The 23914-nt window shown below is 34.9% G+C and overlaps 4 protein-coding genes across 4 annotated transcripts; 2 read left to right on the forward strand and 2 right to left on the reverse strand.

The window, feature by feature from the left end:
• Positions 1-1022: 1022 nt before the first annotated feature.
• LOC116027295 (hydroxymethylglutaryl-CoA synthase-like) lies at positions 1023-4560 on the forward strand. Its single transcript, XM_031268836.1, has 12 exons — positions 1023-1294; positions 1996-2102; positions 2278-2410; positions 2504-2647; positions 2733-2891; positions 2994-3067; positions 3154-3229; positions 3341-3396; positions 3489-3576; positions 3674-3814; positions 3901-4050; positions 4138-4560. Exons 1-12 carry the CDS (start codon positions 1223-1225, stop codon positions 4324-4326), a joined length of 1389 nt encoding a protein of 462 aa, XP_031124696.1. The 5' UTR covers positions 1023-1222; the 3' UTR covers positions 4327-4560.
• A 383-nt stretch (positions 4561-4943) lies between these two features.
• LOC116027296 (bifunctional dTDP-4-dehydrorhamnose 3,5-epimerase/dTDP-4-dehydrorhamnose reductase) lies at positions 4944-6471 on the reverse strand. The gene is made up of 2 exons (XM_031268837.1): positions 5906-6471; positions 4944-5564 (listed from the first exon to the last, which is right to left on the reverse strand). The coding sequence occupies exons 1-2, from the start codon at positions 6356-6358 to the stop codon at positions 5109-5111; spliced, it is 909 nt and encodes a 302-aa protein (XP_031124697.1). The 5' UTR covers positions 6359-6471; the 3' UTR covers positions 4944-5108.
• Positions 6472-7569: 1098 nt separating this feature from the next.
• On the reverse strand, positions 7570-12701 carry LOC116027488 (ubiquitin carboxyl-terminal hydrolase MINDY-1). Its single transcript, XM_031269152.1, has 12 exons — positions 12227-12701; positions 11132-11250; positions 10813-10919; positions 10623-10710; positions 9440-10478; positions 9264-9318; positions 9073-9154; positions 8885-8965; positions 8598-8702; positions 8468-8517; positions 8021-8150; positions 7570-7865 (listed from the first exon to the last, which is right to left on the reverse strand). Exons 1-12 carry the CDS (start codon positions 12429-12431, stop codon positions 7785-7787), a joined length of 2142 nt encoding a protein of 713 aa, XP_031125012.1. The 5' UTR covers positions 12432-12701; the 3' UTR covers positions 7570-7784.
• A 4027-nt stretch (positions 12702-16728) lies between these two features.
• LOC116026747 (MADS-box protein SOC1-like) lies at positions 16729-23702 on the forward strand. Its single transcript, XM_031268124.1, has 8 exons — positions 16729-16996; positions 17191-17385; positions 21320-21401; positions 21873-21934; positions 22050-22149; positions 22313-22354; positions 22978-23019; positions 23309-23702. Exons 2-8 carry the CDS (start codon positions 17201-17203, stop codon positions 23441-23443), a joined length of 648 nt encoding a protein of 215 aa, XP_031123984.1. The 5' UTR covers positions 16729-16996; positions 17191-17200; the 3' UTR covers positions 23444-23702.
• The last annotated feature ends 212 nt before the right edge of the window (positions 23703-23914 follow it).

A 23914-nucleotide genomic window follows, 5' to 3' on the forward strand; every position in this document is an offset into this window, starting at 1 on the left:
TGAGGTGGTCCTGAAAAGAGTACATATATGATATTGATCTGACATATAGTTGGCCAACTTAAAATGCACATGTTGATATTAGTAGACATATATAGACTATTATATTTAATGTTTTTAATATCTTTTGGGTTAACTCTATTATCACGCTATTATCTTTTTAGTGTTATTTATCTCTTATATGTGTTGAATAAAAAAGAGCAAGCTATCAAGAATAAACACAAAAAATAAAAAATAAAAAATTACGTAATGTGATAATTTATCTACATTTAGGAGAGGTAATTAAGAACTATTTTCTTCATTCATATCTAGGGGCAATGTAGCGTATATGTTTTGAAAGCAACAACATCTATGTGCAAAATCCTTCTTTTTGACACTTTCCTACGGGAAATTGTGTTTTTTTTTTTTTTTTTTTGGAAAGGGATTTTAGAATACAATTTAATGAGTTTTCATATCACACAACTCCCTAATTTAACAAAAATATATGGTTGCATTAATGTACTAGTCAAATATCGCACATTACATTCATGACTAAATAAATATTCAATGAGAAGAAAAAAAGTAATACTCTATTAAACTGAGATAAATATTATACAAGTATTCATATATATATATATATATATATATATATATATATAAGTAAACAAGAAATATTATCGAGAGTAAATGCAATATTTTTCGTGTAAATTCATTTAACTTGTAAACATGTATGGATGAAATCATTTAGGTAATTAAAAATTACAACCTGAAACATTTTATGTGGTACACTCGATCGGGATAGTGTTAACAAGAATTGAACTCGTAATCTACGGGTGAAAATATTAATTAGCAATAAATGGCAATAAAAAGAATGAAATGTTTAAATATGTCACTGAACTACACACGAATATGCAATTAGATCGTTCAACTAAAAAAATTGCAATTGAATTCCTGAACAATTTAAAATTATTGCTAAAAAGAAAAAGAATTGAGAGAATATAATAATGAATTAATAATGCTCCCCTGAAGTGGAAATTGAGTCTGCGATTGAGGGCTGGAAAAAGGTGAGTGATTCCATCGCGGTTGGCTGCCGCGCTGGTATAAAACGGCTACCTGCGACGCCTCTCTCATCCCACAACTCGCACTCCTCAACTCACCTACTCAGTCTAGAGAGAGAGAACCGCTCCGCTCTTTACTTCATTCTTTTGGGATCTTTTGTTCATCACTTCGTTTCTTGCAATCGGAAATGGCCTCTGAGCAGAAGAATGTCGGAATTCTCGCCCTCGAGATTTACTTCCCTCCCTCTTGCCTCCAGCAGGTATTCTCACTTGTAAATACATATGCCCATCTAGTGTTTGTTTGATGTTTCTATGAATTCGTCTCTGTATATCAGTATATGTGGACATGCATATATATATATATATCTTGGGTCCTTCTGTTTGACTTTGTGGAGGGAGAAAGATCGGCTTTTTCTCCTTTATCATGATCGGAGTAATGCTGTTTAAGTTCTCTAGGATTTTCTGAACCGTGGGTATGGTCGATCTTTTTATTTTTTTATTTTTATATAATTTTTGGATGTTCTTGTGGTTGAAGAAGATATCCGAATTTGAAGAATGCTGATTTTCAGATTCCTCAAGCTATGCCTTTTAAATGAAATTTCCCTTAAAAATCTAATCTTTCAGGGAGATACATAAATAATTGCTAATTTCACTTAAGATTTATAAAGTTTCTGTTTTTAAGGATGTTTGTATTGATGGAGAAAGTTGGAGTATTTCTTAGAGGACTGGTTGTTTATTGATCAGTGACTGTTAAGTACTGTGCCTTTATTCATGTACTAAGCTGTGGCATCAGTAGTGTCATGTTTCAGCTTAATCTTTAATCCATATGTTGATTTGTTATTTACTTGAAAATGGAAGCTAATGGAGTTTATTAAGGTTCATAAAGCAAATACCTTTTATGTTTTTGTAATCAACACTTGAATTGGCGTGGTCTGTACTGAGCGATTTATGAAAATACTAGGAAGCATTGGAGGCTCATGATGGAGCAAGCAAAGGGAAATACACAATTGGCCTTGGTCAGGATTGCATGGCTTTCTGTGGTGAGGTGGAAGATGTCATATCGATGAGGTATTAGCTCTATTTATGGTGTGATTTTTTTTTTTCCGTTAGATAGTTAGGATGTGGTAAGGCTGTATGAGGCCATTGCTTGATTGGACCATGCTTTATTATTAGTTCAGTAAATTTCCTTCCTAATTGGCAGACATAATGTAATGTGATCACTTATTCATTTTTGGATTCTCAGTTTAACAGCTGTTAGTTCGCTTCTTGAGAAGTATAGAGTTGATCCAAAGCAAATTGGTAGATTGGAAGTTGGAAGTGAGACTGTTATTGACAAGAGTAAATCTATCAAGACTTTCCTGATGCAAATTTTTGAGGTACCGAACTCATTTTCATAAAACTGTTTTTAATGAATCTTAATGCCACTTTTTACTTCTGAGTATTGATTCCTTGATGTGTGACAAAAACAGAAATGCGGAAACACTGACATTGAAGGTGTTGACTCGACCAATGCATGCTATGGAGGAACTGCTGCACTATTTAACTGTGTGAATTGGGTTGAGAGCAGTTCATGGGATGGCCGCTATGGGCTTGTTGTGTGCACAGACAGTGCGGTATGATTTTCACCTTTATATATATATATGTGTGTGTGTGTGTGTGTGTATTCAAACACCTTTACTGAATAACAATTTTTGATAGGTCTATGCTGAGGGGCCAGCTCGGCCAACTGGAGGAGCTGCAGCTATTGCTATGCTAATAGGGCCCGATGCTCCGATTGTTTTTGAGAGCAAGTTGAGGGGTAGCCATATGGCTCACGTCTATGACTTTTACAAGCCTATTCTCGACAGTGAATATCCGGTAACTGCCTATTTTTATTAAAATGCAGCCTGCATATACAAATTGTGCTTGAAGTGTAATTGATATACTTTTGCGGTTCTCATATAATGGGTATTCTTGCAGGTTGTTGATGGTAAGCTTTCACAAACTTGTTATCTCATGGCACTTGATTCATGCTACAAGACCCTGTGCAGCAAGTAAGATTCCGTTTCAATGTTAGCGTGTTATCATCTATGAATATGGAAAGTGAATCTGTTCTGACTAATTAACTTGCATACTATAGATACGAGAAATTAGAGGGCAAGCCATTTTCTGTTGCTGATGCCGACTACTTTGTTTTCCATTCTCCTTATAATAAGGTAATGCATTCATTATCAACGCGTTATACTTTTTTCCTTTTTCTATCTGCTTTGTCTATTAATGAGGTGAGAGATAAAGATCACACTAACATTTCATTGCAAATCTTGCAGCTTGTTCAGAAGAGCTTTGCTAGACTGCTATTCAATGACTTTATGAGGAACGCGAGGTGAGTTGCATGAGTTTTACTTGCAAAATTTACATACGAGTTTTGAGAAACATACAGATTGTTGATCATATTTTCCGTTACTTTATTTATAGCTACATTAATGAGGCTGATAAAGAGAAGTTGGCACCATTTTCATCCTTAACTGGTGACGAGAGCTACTCAAACCGTGATCTTGAAAAGGTTCGGTTTTGAACAAATGTTTTCACTTTTTCTTCCCCTGAAAATCGTATAAATTTAAGTAATTCTCGGATTTGAACTAACTGTCTCCTATATGCAGGCATCCCAACAAGTTTCCAAACCATTTTACGATGCCAAGGTGCAGCCATCCACGTTAGTGCCAAAACAAGTTGGCAACATGTACACTGCATCTATCTACGCTGCATTCATATCCCTTATCCACAACAAGCACAGCACCTTGGTAAATATCATTATTATTATTCGTCCTGTCTCCTATATTCTTGCCTCGGTTCTTCTGTTCCTAAATCATTCTATCTATCATTCCAGCCTGGGCAACGGGTAGTAATGTTCTCCTATGGGAGCGGGTCAACTGCCACAATGTTTTCACTCCGCATTCGTGAGTGTCAACATCCTTTCAGCTTGTCAAACATTGCAGCCGTTTTGAATATTGCAGAGAAGTTGAAGTCAAGGCATGAGGTATAGTGGATTTTTTTATTTTTTTTTGTCATTCCATTCATTCTATTTCCTGTCGGTGAACTATAATCCACAATATTTGAACTGCAGTTCCCTCCCGAAAAGTTCGTGGAAATTCTGAAAATAATGGAGCACAGATATGGTGCAAAAAACTTTGTGACGAGCAAGGATTGCAGCCTCCTTGCTCCGGGCACCTACTACCTCACCGAGGTTGATTCCAAGTACCGGAGATTCTATGCCAAGAAAGAAACGAATTCAGCAGTGGCCAACGGCCACTGACCGGAGTCCATGAAGTGCCTGCTTTAGTGATCAGAAAACCGGAGAGCAAGCGTGATTGTGTTAGTTTGATATAATGCTTAGCATCTCCGGCAGGCAGAAATGTGATTTAGTTTCTTTCAATGAGATTCCTGTATTGTGCAATGGGTTGTTCCCCAACTAGCTAACTGTAGATGGTTGAGAGATCATCAGTGTACTTTATTATTTCAATTAATGAATGTTCTTTTTCCATATCCACTCAAATCTTTTCTGCACTAGTTCTGCACACTGGCAAAATTCCCTCGCCCCCTTGGCCAACAAACAGAATAGTAGAGAGGTAACTCACAGTGACTCAACGGTTCATTAAGTGGGAGGATTGATGCTTGGTGTCCACGAAGAGTACCACATTTTAAGTGTAAACGGTCTATAGCTACCACCTAGGAACCCTCTTTTTTGCACTGCAACTGCTAGTGCTCAATCCTGTATCCTCCTTACAATTTGCCACCTAAGAACCAACCGAGTGGGCTCTTTTCTGCACTCAAATTGTGAATCCTAATACAAACAGATATAGAATCCTAATAGTTATTTTTTGACCAAGGTCTAGGTAGATCTGGTCCATGGTATAATTTGCCAATAACAAAGATCTTAGGATGTTCCACATTCCATTCCCAATTTTATTGAAGATGAAACAATAGAGATACAACAACATTCATTCAATACACAACAATGTGAAGCAGCTGAGGATGAATCCAAACAAATATCCACCCAACCCAGCAAGCAATCAAGCAAAAACTCGATCTTGAGTTTCAAGCCGTGGCAGGAGTCTTCCTATTAGGCTGGAAAACATAGCGTATAAGCGAATCCTTAATCGACAAGAGCTCTGGGAATTCTGTCTTGAGTTTGGTCGCGTCAAGTTCATTGTTGCTTCTGGGAGCAACAATCACCTTAGCCTGTTCTTCTAGAGTGAAGTTCTTCCAGGTGAACTTTGGATCAATATACTCTCTGTACATCTCAAGAATCTCGTTGTGGCTAACGACTCCGGGGTTGGTGAAGTTCCAGATTCCGGTGAGGTTTCTCTTCGCCATTTCAATGGAGATGGGGAGAAGCTCGTCCAAGATCGTCATGGAATTCGGAATGTTCACCACCTTCTCGTAGCGTGTGATCTTGGTGATGAAGTTTCTGGGGTTGCATAAATCCGATGAGATTGGCATTCTCACTCGTAATGTGCACACATTCTCGTAGTTCTTCAGTAAATCCTCCACCTAAACCAAACAAAAACACAATCCAATCAAGAAAAAACACAAATCAACCTTAAAATTTCCGAAACAGAAAAACCTTAAATTTTCCGACATAGAAAAACCTTAAATTTTCCGAAATAGAAAAAAAACCTTAAAATTTCCGATGTAGAAAAAACCTTAAAATTCCCGAACTTTATACAGAGAGTGGTGATAGAAACCTTAAAATTTCCGAAATAGAAAAAACCTTAAAAATTTTCGGTATAGAAAAACCTTAAAATTCCCGAACTTCATACAGAGAGTGGTGATAGAAACCTTAAAATTTCCGATATAGAAAAAACCTTAAAATTCCCAAACTTTATACGCACCATTGCTTTGGTCTTGGAGTAGAAAGATCCGATGAAGTTGGGGGTGTCTTCTTCCTTGAAGCCGACGCCGGAGCCGAGGGGGTGACCGGAGTCGTACTCGAAGATACAGCCGGTGGCGTAGTTGATGAGGACGAGGCCCTTTTCCCGGCAGACGTCGGCGAGAGTGAGGGTTCCGGCGACATTGGTGCGAATAGTCTCCACCTTGTGCGACTCGCACCAGTCCACGTTGGGACGGCCGGTCACTCCGGCGGCGTTAAACACGTGCGTCGGATTAACGGCGGCGATGTCGGCCTCCAACGAACTCCGATTCTCCAACCGCCCCGACCCATACACGTACTCGATCCCTTGACCCTCACACAGCTTCCCCAGCAGGCCGCCAATCCACCCCGTCCGCCCGTAGATCAGAAACTTCAGCGCCGCCTTTTCCGATGACCCGTTCGCCGGAAAACCCATCACGTATAAGACAGACAGAAAAGAGTAATCTTTAGCTGAAAGGAGTGAAATATATGAAGCAGTGATGGTGGCGCAGTATTTATTGTGAGATTTGGATTATTTGGATCTGAGATCTTATGATTAAAATCCCATGTTTTTCGGGGCCAAAGATACGTTGACGGTCGTGATTTGTTTTGCCGGCAAAAATGTACTGTATTTAATCTGACAGCGATCCCTCCGTCACGGCTCACCGCTAGTGTTTTGACGATAACGTCCAACTACTTATTCTGTTACTCCGTATAAAATACTATGGAATATATAAGTATTGTTTAAATATTTAAATTTCTCTTACATTTAACTAGTATGCATTGATTTATTAAATATTACTCCGTATTTATTCCCAAAACTAAATATGATTAGTATACAATACATTTGTTTTTTCTTTAACAATGTAAGGATAATTTTGAGCACGGTTTCCAACAAAATAATGAAAGTAGAATGTTTTCAATGCAACATACAAATCAAAATGATAGAGATAACAGCTGGTACTATCCTAAATTTATTCGTTTTTAGAGCCTTAATACCGATGCTTTTGGTGCTGTCTCGCCTAAAAAAAGAAAAATGAGACAATTTTAATTTGGAAGAAACCACACGTTTTCATTTTCTTTCTAATTACTTGTATGATTGAAATATCTCATTGTTTCTATTACTTGTATGATCGAAATATCCCACCGTTTCTATTTTTAGTAGGAAGCGGCGTATAACATGGAGTAAAAGAATTTGTCATTTTGCAAATTTCCCCGGCTTCCTAATTTTCTTGTACGGTTTCTTTTCATTTCTAAGGTGTTTTTTTTCCTTAAAGTGTGTCTCAAAAACAAGTCTAGTTTGTATGAACCACGACTATATCGCCATGCATAACATTTAATTTGAATCGCACACTAATAGAATTTAACTCTTATTCAAGGATAAATATGCCCTAAATGCACATCAATCATCAGACCTAACCTTATAATTACATTGGCAACCCAGTCATTCTTTTATGGACATAATTATACCTTAATTTTTGTATTTCACCGGAGATCAATCTCCATTAGATATGGCCACTTTTGAGTGTCGGTGCTACCAATTCTTAAAACATGGTGGCCCCCCGGGGGGTGGGGGGTTAGATTCAAAATTCAACCTTCCCAGACAAGCAAAATATGCACAACTAGAAAGAACAGGTAGCACTGACATAGTCACAAAATGCCGACAGCCATAAAACTTGAAGAACATCAACATCTGAATTGCAAGATTCTAACTAGAGATGATATACACCGACTGTATATATACACGAGATAAAAAGCGGAGTTTTAATTGGAAATATGGTTTATTGGTATAAAGGAAGAGGGAAAATCCAAAATGTCACCATCATTTACATCACACCTTCACAATAACATGCTCGCTCATCTTACATCACAATGCATTTATCTTTCGATGACTTTGGCTCCTGCCTCGAAGAGGTCTGCTGTTGTCCACTGTACCTCGATACCTGCAGAAAGCATACGTGCATTCTTACCAACTCGATCAATTATATAGCTTCAAAGCTTGGATGTATGTGCACATCTTTTAGTAACGACTAACATATATGTATACGTGTGTGTGTGTGTATTATGGAGAACATATATCAGAAGTTCCGAGAGCTACCTGAGGACCTGTTATCAATCCCGACCCTCCAGTTATAGTTGGCTGCTGCTGTTGATTACGATTCTGCTGTTGTGCCTGCTGTTGCTCGAATTCCTGCTGCTGAAGAGCTATTGCCAATTGGAGATCGGAACTGCCAAATGATGAAAACAAATGTTGTAATATAATCATCTAGCAATCTAGCATTCATCCCCATCTGTTTTCCAATTTATCTTTAGCACTAAAGTTGAAAAATATTTTTCAACTTAACTACCAAACATTTTTTTTTTTCAAAAACATAAAATAAAAGGAACAGATGCTTAGGTTGCGTGGATGAGAATGTTCAAGCTATCTCCACCCTTCATGTTGTGTTTGGCTGTGTATATAGATGCCCCTTATAGTGAATAAGGTTTCTCAGCTACATAATCAAACCAAATTGCAATTATACAAATGCGAAATTCAGATAATTACTTGAAACTTGATTGCCCTTGTGCTGCATTGTCAATGCTGGCAAGGTAGTCCTGTAGATTAATAGTCGAAGTCATTATTTAAAAGCCGCTAGAAAAATTCATAGAAACTTCATAGAGAAAAAACTACGTACAGCTGTACTGGCTAAGGCACTCTGCTCATCCCATGGTGTACTTGCAATAGTTTCCGCCTTGAACTCCTTAAAATTACCAGTCACGTACTCTGTGTTTCCATTCACCTAAGAAAACCGATTATTTTCTATGAATAAGAGCTCTGTAGTAGCAAATCAGATCAAGATATATGACTAATGGAGATGAAAAGAGCAGATTTTGGTGGCTGATCAGACAGCTGGGTGATGTCAGAAAGTTAAAACTTGTTAAAAGTTAATTTAACGGTGTCATTCAAGTCAGGAAATCTTACCTCATTGAGCTTTTCCCACACCAAATCAGGCTGATTTATAAATCCCTGGTCTGTAGCCAAAATATATAACTCCCCTTCAAACTGCACAAATGTTTATATTAGGCACTTATGTCCTGTAAAATTACATGAAGAGCCAATACACATGAACCCTTTCATACAACAAGTGCAAATTTTCCAATTTAACTGACCTTAAACATGGTGTTGAAATGATTGTTCCTAAAGAAAACACAAAGTTCTCTCTCTTTAAGACCATCTCGCAAGCAAAACAATCTGCGAGAGAGAGAGAGAGAGAGAGAGAGAGAGAATTTGTTACACCCAAAAAAACAAGGCATGTTCAATGGAATGACTAGTAAGTAAGGAGCAAAAAAAGTCTGTTCACCCATAGATAGTCAGTTGACTGGCACTGTTCTTCAGGAAGGTCCTGACCAATTCTCCTGATAGAATTCCAGAGAGTAAATATCATATTTTGGTTAAACCACAACATCGTGGTCAAAAAAAATAAGAAGAATATGACAACAGCAAAAGAAGAAATCAGTATGTTTATGCAAACTTTACCTTCCCTCGGAGTGATTCCATGCTTGGGATTCGAGTTTGGAACATCTCTAGGGTCTCCGCCCACTTGTGCAGTTAGAACCACCTCCCCTTCATACATTGGTTCACGATTTTCATAGGTTCTGGCTTCTGATTCCATTATGCATTCCTCTCCTTCATAGATAGGCTCACTGCCATCAACACTCGAAGAAAAAGTTTCAGGTTCATTTATGTCTTTTCTTCCACTAGACAAATCAGAGTCTATGCACGGTGTCAATGAACTAGATGAAGACAGAATGTCAGAGCCATTTTTATTATTTTCTGCCACGTTTCCATCAGTAGAGGAAGTGGATTGACCCCCAAGTTCCTTTTCACATCCAGTAATCTGAACATGGCTTTCACTTGCAGATGAAATAACTTGCGCAGATGGCTCAGGGGGTACATGTTCTTTCTCAACTGGAAAATTTGTCTTTCCAAAATCTTTGGATGCATTCTCCAGATCAGTCTTAGGAGAGAAACTAGCAACTACCCCTGGAGACAATTCAAGACTAAAATTTGGGTTATTAGTGAAATTGCCAGACTGGATACAATCATCAGACACTGCTACTACACCAGGTATTGGAGATTCATGCTGGAAAGAGTCTTTGGCAGAATTTGCTTCTGATGTCTTGACAAAAACTAGTGGCTCAATATCTTTTACAACAGCACTCTCATTGATTGAATTTGGTCCGTCAGCGAGTACATCAACTGTTGATGAAGCAGGGCTATCTACCTCTGACAATTTCAAGACTCTCATCAACTCCTCTTCTTCTTCCAGGTCCCCTTTTCTTGCCTTACGGTGGTGATCAGAGACAGAAACAGGAGAATCATCAAAAGATCTACCTCTTGAAAGGCTAGGTGAAGGTACCCCTAGTGCTGCAGTTGTTGCAGCAGCAAAATCAATAACATCATCTTCAGCACTTTTCTTATGCTCACTCTCCATTTGTTCTGTTTCAAGAGCAACAAGCTCCCCCATCAAAGTATTATATGACTTCAATCCTATTGCATTTGCAGTATCATGATCCTGGTAGACAAGAATCAGAGCTCAAGCCACTGTGGCGACAATTTATAAACGTGAAAACACTCTTTTTCCAGAATGGTCCATCAAATGTATCAGTTAAAGGGAAGATGGTATAGATGAAAAAAAAATTATGGAAATAGCTAATACCTGAGGATCAACTATCCAACCATGATAGAGTGGAATATCCAACAGATCAAAAATCGCACATTCTCGGGTGAACTCAAAGTCATCAATTCTGAAAAGAAAAATAAAATTTTATTCAAGCTCTCAATTACAAATTAGCACTACATGTCACCAAAAAAACAAAAGATATAGTAACAAACAGAAAAACACCTACCTCTTGAATTTTATATTTACATCAATTCCAGTTGCAAGTCTAGGAAGCAAATCAATGGCATCAGCAATGTTCTGCTGCTGATTCTCAACATATCCGGCATCTTTGTCCTGGACCCCAAATATAAGCAGTCAAAAATCACAAATTTAGGAAACAGAAACGAAACTTTTCTGGTACAAATAATTAAGAAACCTTTAAAAAAATGATAACATGGTAAGGCCATAAATATCTTTTGTAATCTAATTCAATATTCTTATTGTCATTTTTTTGGGTACAGTATATATAATTAACAAACCCAAATGAAGCAACAAAAAAGAATTACATTGACATTACTGTTTGAATCAATAAGCCGCTCTGCAACAAGAGATAGCAGTTTTTCCTGTGAAACCTCGGGGACATCAGGACTCAAATTCAAGTTGTTCTTCAGCAGGAGCACATTGCCTAGATATACAGAATATGATAAACTCATCATCAGGAAGAAATAATGAAAGAAAGCATTTCATTTTACAGGAAAACTCATCACATGAGGGCACAATCCATGGCATATTCAGCTACCTTAGGTAATAAGTAGCACCAAATTCACAAATCATAACAGACCTTAGAAATGAATTGGTATCTAATTTCAAACGAAAAGGTGAAGGAACAGAAAATATATAAAATTGGTACAAGAGCATCAGTTATATTTAAAAGAAACTAAATTTAAGCTCTATGGAGTAAAGATGAAAGGAAACTGATTTCATATTCAACTTTCTCTCACCTAAGCGAGTCTATTATTTTGTTTCTTTTCACACTAATTCACCAGACATCACTTGAGAATATTTTGATTTCTTTGTATCAGTTGTGGTACTGGAAAATTCATGCCGCACATTAGTATACAGTTACTTTACAAAATTGACAAGCCTCACTCTTAAAGATCATGCATATGACAGCAAACAATACTCAGTTTGAGTCATGACTAACACTGATACATTACAGTACAACTGAAGAACATGCACTACCCAAACCTCAATTCACACAGTGCAACTCAAGTTGACAATAAAAATGCAATCTATATCTGAAATTTCCATCCAGAGTACATGTTTTTTAGTCTATCCAACAATTCACCATATCATCACTACAAAAGAAACATAATCATCAGTCCTCAAATCCTGCCACGAGTGAAAATTTGAAACACTAACATAAATCACTTGCTGATCATACCAGCCATTTCTTATATCATAAATCAGTCTCAAGGTACATAAATCACTCTGAAGTGATCATTTCTTAATCCACACAATACTAATTAGATTCAAAAACAAAGAACAATCACATAGCTAACAACCAAAGAGTAAAACAAAAAAGTCAACATGCGATACGAATTTGTTTATTTGAGCATGCGTATGAACAAAAACCCTAGGAGAGAGAGAGGGGGGTTTACAGATTGCAAGAAGAGGGCAAGGGCCATTGTCATTCTGGAGAATGATGGGAGTGGTTCTGCCCAGAAACTGAATAACCTTGGTCTTGTGGACCATTTCCTTCTCTTTGGTCGCAGGCTCGTCTCGCTTCTGGCTTTCCTCCTGCATCGCATCCGCTGCCGGCGTCGTCGCCGTCGTGGAAGAAGAGGGAGCCGAAGAAAAAGACATTTCAGGAAAAGAAACAAAAATAAATGAATCGGGAAATTGGGCACACGGGATTTACGTAATCAGTTCCTTATCTACGACCATATAGTGAGTATACGTAAGAGAATACAGGATCTAAACTTAACGCGAGAAAGAGAGAAAATCAGGGATTCATGACGACAAATATATATATGCTGCAAAATTAGCGTGGAGAAAGTGGTAGCCAAGTGAAAAGGGCACCATTTTCCCTTTTGCTTTTTTCTTCCTCTTTTTTGCCAATTATTATTAGGTCCGTATCTTCCTATTTTGAACTCGTGAACTCCGACTACAAAATGTAATTTGATCAAAGTTTGAACCCTAAAACATCAAATCGAATCGGGTATATCTCCTATTCAAATACCATTTATGTTCTCATTTTGATTTGGTTTCTTAAATAATGAAAAATTGTTAAAAAGATTTACTTTTATTATATCTTTTGATTTGATCTTATTTATATCATTTACATCTTCTTTTTGTTCACATGGACAGCTCAATTAGTAATAAAAGTAAAATTTAAAAAATATGGACCAAAAATTGAGTCTCACACCCAACAATATAAGAGTAAGGGATCCTTAATCGTCTACTGACTACAGTCACTCGAACTCTCAGCACATCATTCTGACCAACTCAACAAGATTAAGGAGAAAATGCACCTCAAACTTGAATATTGGTGTATTTGCACCATATATGACTACTATAAACTAGTTTAAGAACGGACAAACCTTGAACTATATGAGCTCGATCTCCCTTGGCAAGGACCCAAATTCAGTCTATAGCTTCCTAACCGGCTTATGACCCAGACTAGCTCAAAATGTAGCCACCTCTAAAGTTTGAAGTTTCAAAAAGCTTAGAATAGATCGATTATCCAGTAATATAATGGGCCATATGTTGGTACATACATGATACACCTATTGTAATGGGTTTATAGTTGGCCCATTTTAGGGGTTGTCAGCCTAGTTAAGCAATCGGTAGAATTGGACATTTGGGCTTCGTCCTTTTTTTTTTTTTGAAATGGGCTTCGTCCTTATTTCTACAACATATTTAAATGGAGCATTGTGGATTTGTGGTCAATAATATTGATATGTGAAGCCAATGTCTTGTGGTCTAAGTGACACGGAGTGACTTTTTCAAATAAGACGTTATGGTTTGAGCACTATTGACTATTTGTACTCTAATAGACTGATAAAGTATATATGAACAGATATTATATTGTAACAGAGTTAGTAGTATTAAAAAAAAAATTATTGATATGTGAATTTCGGATAGAAAATTCTTACCTCCAATTGAAAATCCAAAAAAAAAAATTTGGGAAAACAACGGGTTTACTTCATTAGTTATCCCTAAATTGTAGACTCACTCTATAAATTATTATCATATACAATTTTTTCCCTTTAGTTATGTTGAAAGTGACATTTTTAATCCATTACTTATAAATTTTGTTAACATTAATAATTTATTTTGAACTTCTAAATTATTAAAGGATATACATGTCATTTTGTAAAAAAAAAAAAATCAAATTCCCTCCTTGAATCTTCATATATATATATATATATATATAAGCAAAATAATTGAAAGTATGTGTTATACATTTAGATAAATCTTTTTTTTTTTTTTTGGCTTGTTAAGTGTTAACCGTGTAACTTAAGTTATCATTTGGCTACTTTGGTGCCTATTAACTCATTTGCAAATTAGGTTGTATTTTGTGCAACCCTTAGATGTTTTTGGTTGTTTTGGTGTTTGTTAAACAAGTGCAATTTAGACTATTGTTTTGTGTAACTTAAGACGTTATTATGTAGTAAGTGTTTGGTGGTTTTGGTGTTTGTTAAACAAGTGCAATTTAGACTATTGTTTTGTGTAACTTAAGACGTTATTATGTAGTAAGTGTAGCGTATATATGAAGATTCATTGAGAGAAGTTGAGAAAATTTTACAAAATAACCAATATATCATTTAATAACTTAGAAATTCAAAATAAATTGTTAATATTAAGTTATTAACAAAATCTATAAACAATGGGTCGAAATTGCCACTGTCAACATAACTAAATGAAAAAAATTGTATAGAATAATAATTAATGGACTAAAACTGTCATTTTCTCAAAATATTTTCTGAAAATTATTCGTTGATTCGGTTTTGATTAATTATTTGAAAAAAAACTAAATAAACACTCCCATACGGCCATACTTATTCGATAATCCATATCCAATAATTATATTAATTATCTCATTGAGCTGAGAAACACAAACTCCACCATATGCAAAAAGTATAATATACTAATGCATCAATTTATTTACTCCTTATTTATTTATTTATTTATTTTGTATAACTACAAGTTTTCTTAGTTAGTCAATTAGAACCACTCATTATAACTAATCATATCGTGGGACCTCATGAGTGACAAAGCAGATGAGGCCTTAAAACTTGAATATGAGACCTCTACTTAACTTGAACGATTATTTAATAAGCATAACTTTTTTATGTGCATATGAATGTCTTTTAAATTCAAAAATATGAATAAAATAAAGATCTATTAAAAAAAAGCCTTTCTCTACTGCTCAACTTCGGCTTCCATCACTGGCCTCCGGCCGGAGCTCTAATGGAGCTTTGAGCCGGCGGTTTTGGTCACTTTCTATGTTTGCTCTCGCTCTTCTTTCGCCTCGACCACCGTCGCAGCTCTGTCCGCCTCCGACCACCGTCACAGATCTTCTTCTTCCGTTTTTTTTCCCTTTGAATAAAATAATAGTAGGTAGGTATTGGGGTTTGTGTTGGTAGTCTTGAACTCTCAACCCTACTTTGGCTTTACCACTTTTTATTTTCTTTATTATTGTGTTTTCCTCTCGTTACTTTCACGGGTTTTTTTTTCTCTCGTTACTTTCACGAGCTTTTCATTATCATTAGCATAAATCGTTTAGTTTGGTTTCGGCAAGTGTTGATCTTATCCTGGGCGAGCAAAAAAGAATGATGACGAAGACCCAGATCTTTGATGAAGCTTTAAGCTCCTTGAAGGAACATAGCTTCCTAGTTATGAAACAGTCTGCGATTCAAGTTTTCTATAGCATAGTTAGAAAAGTTGTTTCTATGTCTGACTGTAAGGAATGGTTTACCATTTCATTGATCGTTGATGTAAACATTTTATGTTATGAATTAATGGAATAGCTACGTTTACCTTCAAAAAAACAACACTATAGCCTCATACCCTCTATGTATAATATATTCCATTTTGTAGCTAAGGTAATTAAAGAAATGAATGCTATGATGCATTAGACATATATGGTAGTTAAATTATATTTAGCTTTGATATCAATCTCAACTACCCTTTAAAGTATAGGGCGTCAGGTCACCCAATCGTCTTAAATTGAAAAATATATCAATATACCATATTGAAAATGTGTGAATTATTTTTGAATGACAAAGTCAGAGCTGGGTTTGGCATATGGACCCCATTTTTTTTAATATTATGTTCGGCATATAATATCAATTGTTTTCATATATTGTAAATGTGCTTTTAAAGTTAATTGATTGGTTTTAATTGCAATGAAAAATAAAATATTGAAAATTTTTTTACATTAAAAAATTGGTGGGTGATTTTATATCGATCTAAACATGCATTGAAAATGCCACTATTTAGGTGACATTTTGAATTGTATTTTTCCTTTGTAAAATGTTTTATATACTATTTTGATTTTTTTTAAATTATTTTATATTTGCACGCATATAAAAAATAGTTTGAACTTAACTATTATACATTACTCTTATTTTTTAGGATAGAAGTTACTTTACTCAAAAAAAAAAAAAAAGAAAAAAGAAAAGAAAGAAGGATAGACGTTACTTGAATAGTGTTAGGGAATAAGTGAAATTAGAAAGTGATTCAAACGTTGTTGTTAGGAAAATCCTAAGTGGATGCAAAGTAGGGATCCTTATTTCAAATCACTGAAGCTATTAGAGGGTTGTGTAGGAGAGATTAGAGACCTAACATGTGGCATGTTCATTTGCAAAGCAAATTTTCGCGCAGATCAGACAGTTACAAGATCTAATGGTCAGTAACTAGGTTTACACATTTGTAAGGATTTCGCCGGTGATATTCGACATCTATTATTAATTATGAATTAATTGTACTAGTATGTTGTCCAAAAAAAAAAAAATCGTACTAATATCGATTGACCTCGTTTTATGCAATGTTTTTTTTAATGTATTAAGCAAATGAAGAAAAAAAATAAATAGAGAGAAAAAATAGTGGGAATTTCTATTTTAGGATTGGGTGTTATAAAATTAGTTGTCACTGGTTTTATGACAGTTACGTTTACCAAAAGAAGAAAAGCGATGAGGCAAAGGTGATTCCTTGGCCTTAAACGTTGCTTATTACTGGAGCTGCAGAAAATGCAAGAAATTTGAAGATAGCAACAGATAAAGAGCGAATCTCCTGAGATCGATCGAGAAGAAGAAACGAAACCCATAAAAGATTGCGTTTAGGGTTTGTGATGAACAGCACAGTTGAATATATATAGCCAGCAGCCTCCATCTTTCAGATCTGAGAAAACCCAGAAAAGCAAGGTTTTTATAAGCACGCAGCCCTTTCCTCTTTTGGGAGTCAAACAATTTCAACTCCGATTCCTACCTGTCTTCCTCACCCCCTTTCTATTTCCGGAAACTTCAATTAGATTACATTATTATTTCACTTTTTCCTGGTTTGTTTTAAACCATATATAACTAATCTGGGTTTTTTTTTTTTTTTTTGTTCTTCTGAGGTTGTCGGAAATGGTGAGAGGAAAGACAGAACTGAAACGGATAGAAAACGCGACGAGCCGACAAGTGAGCTTTTCGAAACGGAGAAGAGGGCTTTTGAAGAAGGCTTTTGAGCTTTCCGTTTTGTGTGATTCTGAGATTACACTCATCGTCTTCTCCCCCACTGGAAAGCTTTATGAGTTCTCGTCAAGTTCTTGGTACGCTCTTGCACCTGTCTCATCACCTTTAATATCATCAAGCTAAGAAAATAAAAAAGAGATCTTTTTATTTAATTATATTATCCATATATATGATCAGACTTATTATGTTGGCTAGTACCAAGTACACTGGTCATTGGTTTTACTCTACCATGATGATCTGTCATCTGTCTGTGTCTGTGAGTTCATCAGAAATTTTTTTAAGATTCCTGTTTTCTTCCTTAGCTTAGCTTGCAGATGATGATGATCATTTTAGCTTGACTTGGAATCTTGATACTTCATCCTTGCCCTTCAATTCTTAGACCTAGATTTTGCTTTCCATCTCATATAATATAGTTCTAGCTAGTTCCATGACTTTCTGGATTATCTTAATTGTTTGAGGGAAGAAACCCATTTTCACTATCTACATGCACAAATTAAGATTTGAATCGGAGAAGAATATAATTGGAATTACATCAATTATCTTTTTGTATTTTTTTTGGTATGTTTTGTTTTACCTTCTTTATTTTTATGTTTCAAATAAATAAGTAAATGTATTTTCGCCAATAACCAGATCGGGTGACTCCCCAAATAAAAGGTCATGATATCTACTAAAAAAAAGTATTTTCTTTTGATTTTTTTTTTTTAAAGATTGGAGTTTTTTCTTTCTATACCCTAATTATATTAGTATTGGTTATCTTTTAGTATAGGTAGTATTAAATCATGTCATCTTATTTCAACTACCTAGGAATACAGTAAATCATTAGTACATGGGGACACTTATTTAATGTATATATTTTCTCTTTTTAGGTTTCAACCTCCAATATATGGGTGATTCTCACCGCTTTTACACTCTGTAATTGCTATCAAAACAAAGTTATTAACTTATTTTGAATTGATTGACCACTTGAACTATGCATGTGAACTTCTTATATGATTCTAATCATAGTTTCCTTGTAATAAAGTAACGATCGAAAAAAATAAATTATACTAGGCTTACTAGCTAGCTATTTAAGAATATATGAAGGTAATTTTTTGAAGTACACATATATCCTTACATAAATCCGTTGATATTTCATTGTTTTGTTAAAGTAAATGTTAGCTAGATTCAATATATGTTTTAACATATCTAAATCTCTTAATCTTATAATTATTTTATTTTATTAAATCTACATGTGTGCTTTAAAAATAATACTAGCCTAAAAAACTATTTAAAAAAACATTTGTTTATTAGAATTTACATTGCACCAATTATATATTTGATGAGTTCCCATATGAGGCTGTGTGAAAATGCAAATTCATCAATTTAACGTTGAATATCATGAATGTTTTAGGAATTGAATATCATTTTAAAGCTATTTATTAGTTAAACAAGTTAAAACTCTATTATATATACATAGAGATCTAGGTAGGAAGTTTAATTGTTAACCTTTTATACTTGTAAAACTGTGCATGCCCCACCAACTCTGGTGATGACATGACATATCGTGGTACTAGGATCCTGCAGGATATGAGGTGGACCTTAACTTCTGCTAAACCTCGATCTACTATACATTTCTTCGTTTCTTTTTACTTTTTGCCTTCCCTCAAAGAAACATTAATAGGGATATGGAAGTAATTGCAGACATAGGGAAAAGGGTAGTTTTAGTTCATAAATTATAATTGAATAATTTTAGTCCTTAGTTGTTTAATGTTGATGACATGTACATACAATTTTTAAAGCTTTAAAGTGTTGTGTGATTTTGGTCTTTTAAAAATAAATATAACAAGAAACTTAAAATTAAAAGATTGTGAAATTGGCACACTCACCTAATTTTCTTGGTGTTTTTTAATATAATTAAAATCTCAAATGCTCGGCTTCTAATAAAAATATCATTCAAACTGCTTATTTTTTGACTTTTTTTTTATGGATGTGAGTCAAAGTGCTAACTTTAGTAATTCTTCTTTAAAAGATGTTGTATTACCACCACTAGATGGCCATAGATGCCACCCATTGTTACTCCCCGCAGCTTGAATTTTCACGATAGCTAACAACGAGTTACTCTCAACCTCCGCATTCCTCTACCGTACCATCTCTCCCAACATATTGCTAGTTTATAATGATGGTCCAAAACTAAGCAGTCCAACTTGTGGCAACTCGAGGCTTATACTTAAAACTTCCTAGCTAGTCATCTTATACTTGGGCTGGGTTTCTTGTGCGCAGAAATGTATAGTTTGGTGTTAATTCAGTTCTCATTATTAGATTGGCTCGATTTACTTCTTCATGAGCTTGAGGTGGGTTCATGGAGATTAGGATATACCCGACGAAGTCTAAGAAATCTGGAATGATAAAAGCAAACACTAAGTTAGTTTTAAAACTTTAATTTAGCAAGAATTTAGGAATTAATAATTTCTTCTTTTCGATCAAGTTCTTGCTTTATGCTGCTGTGTCAATATGTTATACTGGTTCTTCATCAACTGACTAGGTTGAGGAATGCCATTGAGACCCCTCATTTAAGCAATGAAGCATATATCTTTTAAGTCGATTATTTTCACATATTATTTGATTTAGTTGAAAATTTTAGAGTTTTAGAATTACAATTTAATTGTTGAGGCCTTCAATAAACATTTTTCATAACTAAGATAAAAAACACAACATGGTTAATATATAATTGGAGTCTATATATACATGCTCATGTTGAACAATTTGAGACTAAAATTGTTATTTCATTTGATATGAGCGACCAATTTTCCTTTGTCATGGTTCATTGGTTGATAAGTGAGGTTATGGGAATTTGACTTTGAGATGGTAATCAAAGTTGTACAACTTTTTAAACGAGCTTGGTTGGCGTGACTGACTGTTCACTCTTGTCCCATAAGAGAGGTCGGAGTCTGGCTAAAGATCTCACGTCAATTTCATGAAAGATTATAGCATGATACTTTAAGTTAAGAGTTCTCCAACCTATTGGACTAGTCTTTTGAAATTAACTTTTCTCTTAAATTTAAGTACTTCTCATTAACAAATTACAGATCGGTAATTATGTCTAGTGGAGTGAACTCATTGAAGTAGGTTTTTTTTTTTTGAATGCTACTGACTCTACTTTTTAGATGCTTAATTAATTAGCTAGTTGATCAGGTAAAGAAGATTAGATGAATTCAAGGACAAATAGGTTATGATAGTAAAGGTAATTGATTCTCTTGAGTATAATGAAATAACACCCTGGCCTGAAGAGGGTTTTATAGTGATGTGAGTGATGATTCAACCATAAAATAAAGGTTATTTATGGCTATTGAAGAATGCTGCAGGTGCTGTGTTGAATGAAACATAGGATTTTAAGGTTGAAAGTGAACAACCTTTGTTTAATGTTGTCTCACTCCATTATAGCACCTTACACCAAACCTCTTATAAAGAGTCACATTTATCCAACCAACTACAAAGTACTTGCCTACAATATGCTTGGTTTAGATAAGTCTTTACACCTTCTAAATTTTATGAGGATTAAAATACATGGTGTCTACAAGGAGCCCACCATATTGGATGTAACTCTAGCTGCCGTGGCTCGATCTTGTATCCTTGTCCACAATCTTTTAGCCATGAACCAACTGAACTGTCCGTGCAGACCAAACTCAAGATTTCTACACATAATTATTTGATGCCATTTTGCAGTCTCATCAATCTGTCTATACATATAAATATATACTTTGATGAAAAGTGGAGACCATGGAATAACTATTGGATTCAATTTTAGATCCAAATTGTGTAAAAATGTTCTATATATACGCCTAAGACGCTGCAAGCTCATGCTCTAACATATGATTTTCTCCCATATTATGGATCTAATAAACAAAAGACCAGACTAAACTGATGATGTTGTTTAATCCATATAGAATCCCATGTACTTGGACCAGTCTTGTATGATTGTCTCTCTTTGTGTGTATTATTCCTGTGGTGATTTTTAAGGATGTTTATATGTAGCACTAACAAGACAATAGAGCGGTACATGAACAGTGCCAAGAATTTGGGACAGTACAAAAAATCAAGTGAAACAAGTTTGCAGGTGAGCCTGCTTTCATCTGCAATGCTTTTAATTCTTATTATTCTGCAATTTTATCTTCTCTGAGACTCCTTCCAACCCGAATTCATTGCCAGAGGACAATCCCAACCAAGTTTGTCAGCCTGTTAGCTTGGTAATCCGCGACTGCTAGGTTATACAACAGTTGCGAAAATTCCTTTATAACAGTAGCAGATGTACAATTCTATACTAGTGCATAAGGTTTCAAGTTCAACTTCCAGTGGAAGCGGCTTATTGGCCTTCTTGATCTGAGCCCTATGGACAAATTTAGCTAGTCTCCTCTTTGTAGTCCTTTGCTGGCTGGAGTCACAAGGTGGGATTTACCCATCCATACTCTGGAATAATAATTGTGGGTTTCCCTTATCATCCAAAAATAGGAAGATTTTATGCTTTAAATTAAAGAGATTGTTATGATTAAGGAGTCTGTAAATCTTGTTGACAATTGAACTTCTGCAGCACGAAAAAGAAGATGCTGCTGCAATGAGTAAAAGGGTTGAGGTTCTTGAGCAGTCCAAAAGGTTTTCTGTTTGTTTTTATTTTTGATAAGTTTAATGTTTATGATGTTTTATGCTTACTTTCATGTGTTTTCCACCAAGCAGTAAGCTTTCAGTATGCTTAATTATTTATTCACAGAAAGCTTTTGGGAGAAGGCTTGGATTCCTGCTCCATTGATGATCTATACCAGATACAAGAACAGCTGGCGATAAGTTTAAGGAACATTAGGGCAAGAAAGGTGCTAACATATTATATTATATGATAAGAATCTTATTACAGGGTACCTTAACCCTATTTTATTTTCTAATTTTTATATCATGTGTCGTGTCATAGAACATTGATAGTTGATTTATATAAGCATACTAACAATACTTTTTTTTTATTTTTTAAATTTGATTCAGAGTTTACTATGTAAGCAACAAATTGATCGACTTAGAGAAAAGGTAAATTTCACAAATCACCATATACATAGATAGAGTTAATTCCAATAATGGTCCTCCGACTATGTTGATTTTCAAAAATTGATCCCCGACTTTTAATTTGGATAATTTAAGTTCCTCGACTTTCAAATTCTTTCCAATGTTGGTCCTTTCGTCAAATTTTAGTTAAGTTGAGGTCAAATGAAGGGGCAAAATTGTCCTTTCACATGTTTAGTGTATTATTACTTGTATTTCTCCTTTCCTATATGCTATATATATGAATATAATCTCATTATAGGGCTTAGATTGAGACTTCGACTGAGATTATATTCATATATACAGCGTATATGACATGAAAAATACGAGTAATAATACACTAAACAGGTGAATGGACAATTTTACCCCTTCATTTGACCTCAATTTAACCAAAATTTGACGAAAGGACCAACGTCGGAAAGAAAAAGTCAAGGGACCTAATTTGTCCAAATTAAAAATTGGGGACTAATTTTAAAAAATCAACATAGTCGGAGGATCATTGCTGGAATTAACTCTAGATAGATAAATATACTCCTGGAGCTTATGTGTTGTTGGTGGATTATATTTTCTCATACGGAGCAATTAATATGAATGTAATTTCGCTGTTTCAGGAAAAAATATTGGAGGAAGAAAATGCTGAATTGAAAAAAAGGGTAAGATTATTTAAAATTTACTAACCTTTATATATTACTGCTCCATTTGCATAGTAATTTCAATATTAATAAAATGTATGATTTGCATTATCTTGGTGTGTGTGTGTATATACATGCACCACACATCAAACATCATACCTATATTTTATAATTTATAACCTTTTAATTTTTTTATATAACAAATGAGAAAATAAGTTAAGAAAAAAAAAATTAAAAACACGTGTGGCATTTCATTTTTGTTTGCAATTGGGTTGATTTATTGACTGATGAAAGTGTTGATTTTGTCCAGTGCGATGTGCAATTGCGATTGCACCTCTCTGAGGAAGATGATGAACCACAAAGGCCATACACCGATGTGGAGACACGCTTATTCATTGGGCTGCCGGAAACCACCATACCTTTGGCCACCGGGAGAGCACAATAAATCATCTCGAGTTTACGATATATATTTAGTCTTTCAATTATTTATGATCGAATTGTATAAATTTAACCCTAAATTTTTAATAAAATAGTGGATATAGCCGGTGCAATTGACGTGGCCTCGGGTCATAGAGAATAATGCACACTTGTGGTGCTTGCGTGATGTGTATACTGGTTAGCAGGAGTAGCACTTCATAATTGGCATAATTGTTAAACATATATTATGAACATGTTAAAGTGTATTAAAAAAAAATTAGTTAACACACGTGCATTGCGCGAATAATCCAATATTCATTGTGTATTCTTAAATTAGTGTTGTAAATTCAGAAAATGAAGAAATTTAAAAAATAGTCACGGTTGCAGCATTAATTGATCATGTATGTAAAATACTTATTGTGCATCCTTTAAATATATATTATAACTAATATAAATTTACAATTAATTTCATTTTCTGGACTCAACCTGTTTAGATTAA

This window comes from Ipomoea triloba, chromosome 8 (genome assembly GCF_003576645.1).
Source record: "Ipomoea triloba cultivar NCNSP0323 chromosome 8, ASM357664v1".
NCBI lineage: Eukaryota > Viridiplantae > Streptophyta > Magnoliopsida > Solanales > Convolvulaceae > Ipomoea > Ipomoea triloba.